This window comes from Nematostella vectensis, unplaced genomic scaffold (assembly GCF_932526225.1).
Source record: "Nematostella vectensis unplaced genomic scaffold, jaNemVect1.1, whole genome shotgun sequence".
Taxonomy (NCBI): domain Eukaryota; kingdom Metazoa; phylum Cnidaria; class Anthozoa; order Actiniaria; family Edwardsiidae; genus Nematostella; species Nematostella vectensis.
In genome coordinates this window covers 8,320-17,402 of record NW_026019259.1, presented here as the reverse complement: position 1 = coordinate 17,402, position 9,083 = coordinate 8,320, and the positions used below count along the sequence as shown (strand labels likewise).

Below are 9,083 nucleotides of genomic sequence, written 5' to 3'. Positions count from 1 at the left end.
CCCCCCCCCCCCCTTCAAGGCAGAAAAGGAAATACACCCCCTGTGGCTTACTCGAGCTTGTAAGATTTTGTTTGTTTTAGTGAATGGAACTGTCAAGCCAGGATCCCTGCTGGCCATCATGGGCGCAAGGTATTCTCCCTTTACGAGACCTGGTAATAGCGTGCTGGCGAGATAGTTCAGTGGTATGGGTTTACGAGACCTGGTAATAGCGTGCTGGCGAGATAGCTCAGTGATATGGGTTACGAGACCTGGTAATAGCTTGCTGGCGAGATAGCTCAGTGGTATGGGTTTACGGCACCTGGTAATAGCTTGCTGGCGAGATAGCTCAGTGGTATGGGTTTAGGAGACCTGGTAATAGCGTGCTGGCGAGATAGCTCAGTGGTATTGGTTTACGGGACATGGAAATAACGTGCTGGCGAGATAGCTCAGTGATATGGGTTAACGGGACCTGGAAATAGCTTGCTGGCGAGATAGCTCAGTGGTATGGGTTTACGGCACCTGGTAATAGCGTGCTGGCGAGATAGCTCAGTGGTATGGGTTACGAGACCTGGTAATAGCTTGCTGGCGAGATAGCTCAGTGGTATGGGTTTACGGCACCTGGTAATAGCGTGCTGGCGAGATAGCTCAGTGGTATGGGTTTACAAGACCTGGTGATAGCGTGCTGGCGAGATAGCTCAGTGGTATGGGTTTCCGGGACCTGGTGATAGCGTGCTGGCGAGATAGCTCAGTGGTATAGGTTTACGAGACTCGTAATAGCCGTGTTTCGAAATACTCGCCAATACGTACAAAAAATAACCTGAACAAGGAAGATATTATGTTATCTTGACCCAGCGTGTATCTTTATCTTCAAGTGGAGCTGGAAAGTCAACCCTCATGAACGTATTGGCGCATCGTAACATTGCCGACATGCAGGTGTCCGGGACAGTCATGGTCAATGAGCGAAAAGTCGGACTGGACATCAACACCATCTCTGCCTACGTGCAGCAAGAGGACTTGTTCATTGGCAAACTGACAGTCAGGGAGCACTTGGTATTCCAGGTACAACACCGATGACAGTCAGTGAGTTACTGTATTTGGTATTCCAGGTACAACACCGATGACAGTCAGGGAGTTACTGTATTTGGTATTCCAGGTACAACACCAATGACAGTCAGGGAGTTACTGTATTTGGTATTCCAGGTACAACACAGATGACAGTCAGGGAGTTACTGTATTTGGTATTCCAGGTACAACACCGATGACAGTCAAGGAGCACTTGGTATTCCAGTTACAACACTAATAACAGTCAGGGAGTTACTGTATTTGGTATTCCAGGTACAACACCGATGAAAATCAGGGAGTTACTGTATTTGTTATTCCAGTTACAACACCAATAACAGTCAGGGAGTTACTGTATTTGGTATTCCAGGTACAACACCGATGACAGTCAAGGAGCATTTGATATTCCTAGGTATAACGGACGAAGGGCTAGCGCTCAAACCGTCAGCGCAATTACTCTGTTTCACGGATGCGTTCAATATACTTTAAAACCATGACTGTCTGGGAGTATTTGGTATTCCAGGCATAACACCATGACAGTTTTCCAGGTTTATTACTTTCACAGTCAGAGATTATTTCGTGATTTTTGAAATAGTATGATGGAAGTTATCTATTAAAAAGGGCACAGTTGAAGAGTTCATAAATTTTGTTATTTCAGGCACTTCTTAGACTGGATAAGGATCTCTCTCTTCAAGAACGTCTTTACCGAGTGGATCAGATTATCGGCGAGGTACAATTTGCAATATGCGCAGTAGAATGTAGTTTGCGTGGTAGAATGTAGCTTGCGTGGCAGAATGTAGTTTGCGTGGTAGAATGTAGTTTGCGTGGTAGAATGTAGTTTGCGTGGTAGAATGTAGTTTGCGTGGTAGAATGTAGTTTGCGCACTAGAATGTAGTTTGCGTAGTAGAAATGTAGTTTGCGTAGTAGAATGTAGTTTGCGCAGTAGAATGTAGTTTGCGTGGTAGAATGTAGTTTGCGTGGTAGAATGTAGTTTGCGTGGTAGAATGTAGTTTGCGTAGTAGAATGTAGTTTGCGTAGTAGAATGTAGCTTGCGTAGTAGAATGTAGTTTGCGTAGTAGAATGTAGCTTGCGTAGTAGAATGTAGTTTGCGTAGTAGAATGTAGCTTGCGTAGTAGAATGTAGTTTGGGTAGTAGAATGTAGTTTGCGTAGTAGAATGTAGTTTGCGTAGTAGAATGTAGTTGGCGTAGTAGAATGTAGTTTGCGTAGTAGAATGTAGCTTGCGTAGTAGAATGTAGTTTGCGTAGTAGAATGTAGCTTGCGTAGTAGAATGTAGTTTGCGAAGTATAGTAGCTTGCGTGGTAGAATGTAGTTTGCGAAGTATAATGTAGTTTGCGTAGTAGAATGTAGCTTGCGTAGTAGAATGTAGTTTGCGTAGTAGAATGTAGCTTGCGTAGTAGAATGTAGTTTGCGTAGTAGAATGTAGCTTGCGTACTAGAATGTAGTTTGCGTAGTAAAATGTAGTTTGCGTAGTAAAATGTAATTTGCGTAGTAGAATGTAGTTTGCGTAGTAGAATGTAGTTTGCGAAGTATAATGTAGTTTGCGCAGTATAATGTAGCTTGCGTAGTATAATGTAGTTTGCGTAGTAGAATGTAGCTTGCGTGGTAGAATGTAGTTTGCGAAGTATAATGTAGTTTGCGTAGTATAATGTAGTTTGCGTAGTAGAATGTAGCTTGCGAAGTAGAATGTAGTTTGCGAAGTATAAGGTAGTTTGCGCAGTAGAATGTAGTTTGCGTAAAAGAATGTAGTTTTCATAGATCTGTTTATTTTTCTTCTATGTATCTACCTACCTCTCTTGATATTTCCAGGTTGGACTTCGCCGATGTGCCGATACAATGATCGGGATTCCAGGGCGCATGCGTGGCATCTCGGGTGGAGAGAAGAAGAGGTTGTCATTCGCGTCAGAAGTTCTCACCGACCCGGCCATACTGTTTGCTGATGAGCCTACCTCTGGTTTAGACGCGTTCATGGCCCAGACCGTTATCACAACTTTGCAGAAGATGGCTGCACAGGGTCGGACTGTAGTATGTACCATTCATCAACCTTCTTCTGAGGTCTTCGCCATGTTCGATAGGTGGGTATGAATCGAGGAAAAAAGTTCCACACGGCACTGATCGCGGCTGCACTAGCCGTGCTGCACGGCAAAAGATTCAAACGTCGAGCTTCTGATGTGCCAAATCAAATACCATGTTTGCTATATTTATTATTTATTTGCAGTTTGTTATTGCTAGCGGAAGGACGCGTTGCCTTTCATGGACCGACTTTCCAAGCCATCACTGCATTCTCTGAGTAAGTCACAGAGATCAATAAATAATACACATCTTCTAGTACATCGTGGAGAAAGTTGTATGCAAGGGTCGAACACTTCCCACAGCGGCAATGTCGCCATTGACTTCCGGTCGATTACGTAACAATCTCCGATGTTTTTTAACGGAAAACGCGAAAAATATTTTAAAATTGTAAAGCAGTGTGTATATTGGAAGTTTATTTGAGGACGTGACTGATGATTTAGATTTAGTTTTGATTGGCCTGTTCAATAGCTCGGATTCAAATAGATTCTTTTGTCTTCTATCGGTTGAGGCGTGTTGAGGTTTCGGTCCGCCCTCCGGAAGTCAACTGGTGCGATTGCCGCATGTATGTCTAATAGCGATTCTACCAATTTAGCGATTCTACCAATTTAGCGATTCTACCAATTTAGCGATTCTACCAATTTAGCGATTCTACCAATTTAGCGATTCTACCAATTTAGCGATTCTACCAATTTAGCGATTCTACCAATTTAGCGATTCTACCAATTTAGCGATTCTACCAATTTAGCGATTCTACCAATTTAGCGATTCTACCAATTTAGCGATTCTACCAATTTAGCGATTCTACCAATTTAGCGATTCTACCAATTTAGCGATTCTACCAATTTAGCGATTCTACCAATTTAGCGATTCTACCAATTTAGCGATTCTACCAATTTAGCGATTCTACCAATTTAGCGATTCTACCAATTTAGCGATTCTACCAATTTAGCGATTCTACCAATTTAGCGATTCTACCAATTTAGCGATTCTACCAATTTAGCGATTCTACCAATTTAGCGATTCTACCAATTAAGCGATTCTACCAATTTAGCGATTCTACCAATTTAGCGATTCTACCAATTTAGCGATTCTACCAATTTAGCGATTCTACCAATTTAGCGATTCTACCAATTTAGCGATTCTACCAATTTAGCGATTCTACCAATTTAGCGATTCTACCAATTTAGCGATTCTACCAATTTAGCGATTCTACCAATTTAGCGATTCTACCAATTTAGCGATTCTACCAATTTAGCGATTCTACCAATTTAGCGATTCTACCAATTTAGCGATTCTACCAATTTAGCGATTCTACCAATTTAGCGATTCTACCAATTAAGCGATTCTACCAATTTAGCGATTCTACCAATTTAGCGATTCTACCAATTTAGCGATTCTACCAATTTAGCGATTCTACCAATTTAGCGATTCTACCAATTTAGCGATTCTACCAATTTAGCGATTCTACCAATTTAGCGATTCTACCAATTTAGCGATTCTACCAATTTAGCGATTCTACCAATTTAGCGATTCTACCAATTTAGCGATTCTACCAATTTAGCGATTCTACCAATTTAGCGATTCTACCAATTTAGCGATTCTACCAATTTAGCGATTCTACCAATTTAGCGATTCTACCAATTTAGCGATTCTACCAATTTAGCGATTCTACCAATTTAGCGATTCTACCAATTTAGCGATTCTACCAATTTAGCGATTCTACCAATTTAGCGATTCTACCAATTTAGCGATTCTACCAATTTAGCGATTCTACCAATTTAGCGATTCTACCAATTTAGCGATTCTACCAATTTAGCGATTCTACCAATTTAGCGATTCTACCAATTTAGCGATTCTACCAATTTAGCGATTCTACCAATTTAGCGATTCTACCAATTTAGCGATTCTACCAATTTAGCGATTCTACCAATTTAGCGATTCTACCAATTTAGCGATTCTACCAATTTAGCGATTCTACCAATTTAGCGATTCTACCAATTTAGCGATTCTACCAATTTAGCGATTCTACCAATTTAGCGATTCTACCAATTTAGCGATTCTACCAATTTAGCGATTCTACCAATTTAGCGATTCTACCAATTTAGCGATTCTACCAATTTAGCGATTCTACCAATTTAGCGATTCTACCAATTTAGCGATTCTACCAATTTAGCGATTCTACCAATTTAGCGATTCTACCAATTTAGCGATTCTACCAATTTAGCGATTCTACCAATTTAGCGATTCTACCAATTTAGCGATTCTACCAATTTAGCGATTCTACCAATTTAGCGATTCTACCAATTTAGCGATTCTACCAATTTAGCGATTCTACCAATTTAGCGATTCTACCAATTTAGCGATTCTACCAATTTAGCGATTTTAAGAGTCACATATTTAGCGAAAAATATTCTCGAGCTTTTTGACGCGATATTCAAATTAAATGAAAAAGGCAAGACATACAGACAAGAAAACCCTAGTTATACTTATAGTTATACTTAGTTATACTAGTTTCGTTTTCAATCAGCGACTTTGTGTTGTCCCTTCACTTCCACGTCCACTCCACACCTTGGAATACTGACGAGTATTCTTCTGATACCCTGCACGTCCACTCCACACCTTAATACTGACAAGTATTCTTCTGATATGCTGCAATTTTCAGTCTTGGCTACTCGTGCCCTCCTAACTTTAACCCAGCCGATTACTTTGTGCACACTTTGGCAATTGTGCCTGGAGACGAGGAAAGGTGTCGAGCAAGAATTAAGGTGATTGAACAAGTTACACATGTAACATACTACACATGCAATAAACTACACCTTTAATGAGAAAATCATGTAACATACTACACATGTAATAAGCTACCATGTAATAAACTACACCTTTAATGGACAACACATGTAATAAGCTACCATGTAATAAACTACACCTTTAAGGAACAACACCTGTAACATGCTACACATGTAATAAGCTACCACGTAATAATCTACACCTTTAAGGAACAACACATGCAACATACTACACATGTAATAAGCTACCACGTAATAAACTACACCTTTAAGGAACAACACATGTAACATACTACACATGTAATAAGCTACACCTTTAATGAGCAACACATGCGATAAGTTACACACATGTAACGCGCTACACATGTCACAACCTACACATGTAACTAAGCTCTAGTTAAGAGATATGGTTTGTTTATCTGCAGGAAATTTGTGATGAATTCGAAGAGAAAAAGTCATCAAAGAAAAGTCGAAGTGTGACTCCCAGTACAGAGGTTTGTCACAATAGGGCGTGGTCAAAGATGCATCTTAACATTAAGATTATTTAGAGCATATGAACAGGAAAAGATACGAGAACAAAGAATAGGGAACAAGTAGGAGGTAATGGCAATAATACATCCTTTTCTTCTAGGACTCCTTCCGAGAAGACCCTGATGTGATCCGTTCATCACCGTAAGTAACGACATGCCGTACATCACCGTAAGTAACGACATGCCGTACATTACCGTAAGTAACGACATGCCGTACATCACCGTAAGTAACGACATGCCGTACATCACCGTAAGTAACGACATGCCGTACATCACCGTAAGTAACGACATGCCGTACATCACCGTAAGTAACGACATGCCGTAACGACATCACCTTCAGCAAATATGACCACAACAACAACAACAACAATGCAACAACACACGACAACAACACAACGACAACAACACACGACAAAAACCAACAACACAACGACAACAACACACGACAACAATCAACAACACAACGACAACAACACACGACAACAATCAACAACACAACGACAACAACACACGACAACAATCAACAACACAACGACAACAACACACGACAACAATCAACAACACAACGACAACAACGCACGACAACAATCAACAACACACGACAACAACACACGACAACAATCAACAACACACGACAACAATCAACAACACACGACAACAATCAACAACACAACGACAACAACACACGACAACAATCAACAACACAACGACAACAACACACGACAACAATCAACAACACAACGACAACAACACACGACAACAATCAACAACACACGACAACAACACACGACAACAATCAACAACACACGACAACAATCAACAACACAACGACAACAATCAACAACACAACGACAACAACACACGACAACAACACACGACAACAACACACGACAACAACACACGACAACAATCAACAACACAACGACAACAACACACGACAACAACACACGACAACAACACACGACAACAACACACGACAACAACACAACGACAACAACACACGACAACAACACACGACAACAACACACGACAAAACCAACAACAGCACTAGAAAAGATGCTAGTTTCTTTAATGTTTTTTTTTTTTTTTAGATTCCAAGGTTCTTGTAGATAATTCCGTGTGTTTTGCTTATCGTTGTTCTCCCTCTAGATACAAGAGTGGTTGGATAAGTCAGTTCAGTGGCTCTCTTGTGAATTGCTTATCGTTGTTCTCCCTCTAGATACAAGAGTGGTTGGATAAGTCAGTTCAGTGGCTCTCTTGTGAATTGCTTATCGTTGTTCTCCCTCTAGATACAAGAGTGGTTGGATAAGTCAGTTCAGTGGCTCTCTTGTGAATTGCTTATCGTATTTCTCCCTCTAGATACAAGAGTGGTTGGATAAGTCAGTTCAGTGGCTCTCTTGTGAATTGCTTATCGTATTTCTCCCTCTAGATACAAGAGTGGGTGGATAAGTCAGTTCAGTGGCTCTCTTGTGAATTGCTTATCGTATTTCTCCCTCTAGATACAAGAGTGGGTGGATAAGTCAGTTCAGTGGCTCCCTTGTGAATTGCTTATCGTATTTCTCCCTCTAGATACAAGAGTGGTTGGATAAGTCAGTTCAGTGGCTCTCTTGTGAATTGCTTATCGTATTTCTCCCTTATACAAGAGTGGTTGGATAAGTCAGTTCAGTGGCTCTCTTGTGAATTGCTTTTAGTATTTCTCCCTCTAGATACAAGAGTGGGTGGATAAGTCAGTTCAGTGGCTCCCTTGTGAATTGCTTATCGTATTTCTCCCTCTAGATACAAGAGTGGGTGGATAAGTCAGTTCAGTGGCTCTCTTGTGAATTGCTTATCGTATTTCTCCCTCTAGATACAAGAGTGGGTGAATTGCTTTTAGTATTTCTCCCTCTAGATACAAGAGTGGGTGGATAAATCAGTTCAGTGGCAGTAGTATCACTAGTATATTTGGTCAGGTTTTGGTCAGCTAGGGGAGGGGTGGTCAAGCTGGATTCTGATTGGTGGATATATGGTCAGGTGTGTGACGTCACAGGTGGTGTTAACCAATGGGAATGGAGATATCTGGTTAGGGGTGTGACGTCACGCGGGGTCGGGATTGGCTCCCGCGCGCGCGACAACACGGTGACGTCAGCGCGGGAAAGGATATAAGGCCCTAGGTGTTTTTTCAGGTTAAGCAGCAACCTTTCAGCCATGAATGTAAAGTGTTTTTGCGGCGCCGAGGCTAAACAAGTAGGGTCAGCGTTGAGGTGTGGCGCCAACATCGACTATAAAAACGACCAAGTTGGTTGTGGGTACTATTTTACCATCGAGCAAGCCAAGAGTATAAAAGAGTACATCCCTGAGGGGAACACAGTCTTCGACTTCCCTGTGTGCGAGGGTCACAACCTCATCTGCAAGCCAGTGGTAAGCGCTGGTCAGTTCTCCAGGGGGCGTGTCTATTTTCAGTGTCCAGTGCAGGCACCCAACCAAAAATGCAAGCAGTTTGTGTGGGCGGAGGAACCCAAAGATTCGGAGAGGAAGAAGCCTGCAGCAGTATGGACACCTCCCAGTATGAAGAAGAAGAAAGCGCCAGCAAGGGCCAGGAAGCAAACCCTCACCCCCCGCATGGGCGCAAGCGCAAACGCGAACGTCCCACAACCGCCG

The 9,083-nt window shown here is 41.8% G+C and overlaps 1 protein-coding gene across 1 annotated transcript; it reads left to right on the top strand.

The window, feature by feature from the left end:
- Nucleotides 1-15: 15 nt before the first annotated feature.
- Nucleotides 16-6,864, top strand: LOC125560849 (protein white-like). Its single transcript, XM_048723184.1, has 8 exons — nt 16-129; nt 852-1,038; nt 1,697-1,768; nt 2,867-3,132; nt 3,276-3,347; nt 5,793-5,895; nt 6,342-6,410; nt 6,548-6,864. The coding sequence occupies exons 1-8, from the start codon at nt 119-121 to the stop codon at nt 6,590-6,592; spliced, it is 825 nt and encodes a 274-aa protein (XP_048579141.1). The 5' UTR covers nt 16-118; the 3' UTR covers nt 6,593-6,864.
- The last annotated feature ends 2,219 nt before the right edge of the window (nt 6,865-9,083 follow it).

Bases quoted from the DNA above. Each gene is read 5' to 3' on its own strand.
- LOC125560849 (XM_048723184.1), top strand. The intron at 3,348-5,792 runs GTAAGTCACAGA...TGCAATTTTCAG, and splicing joins GCCATCACTGCATTCTCTGA to TCTTGGCTACTCGTGCCCTC. The intron at 6,411-6,547 runs GTTTGTCACAAT...CTTTTCTTCTAG, and splicing joins GTGTGACTCCCAGTACAGAG to GACTCCTTCCGAGAAGACCC.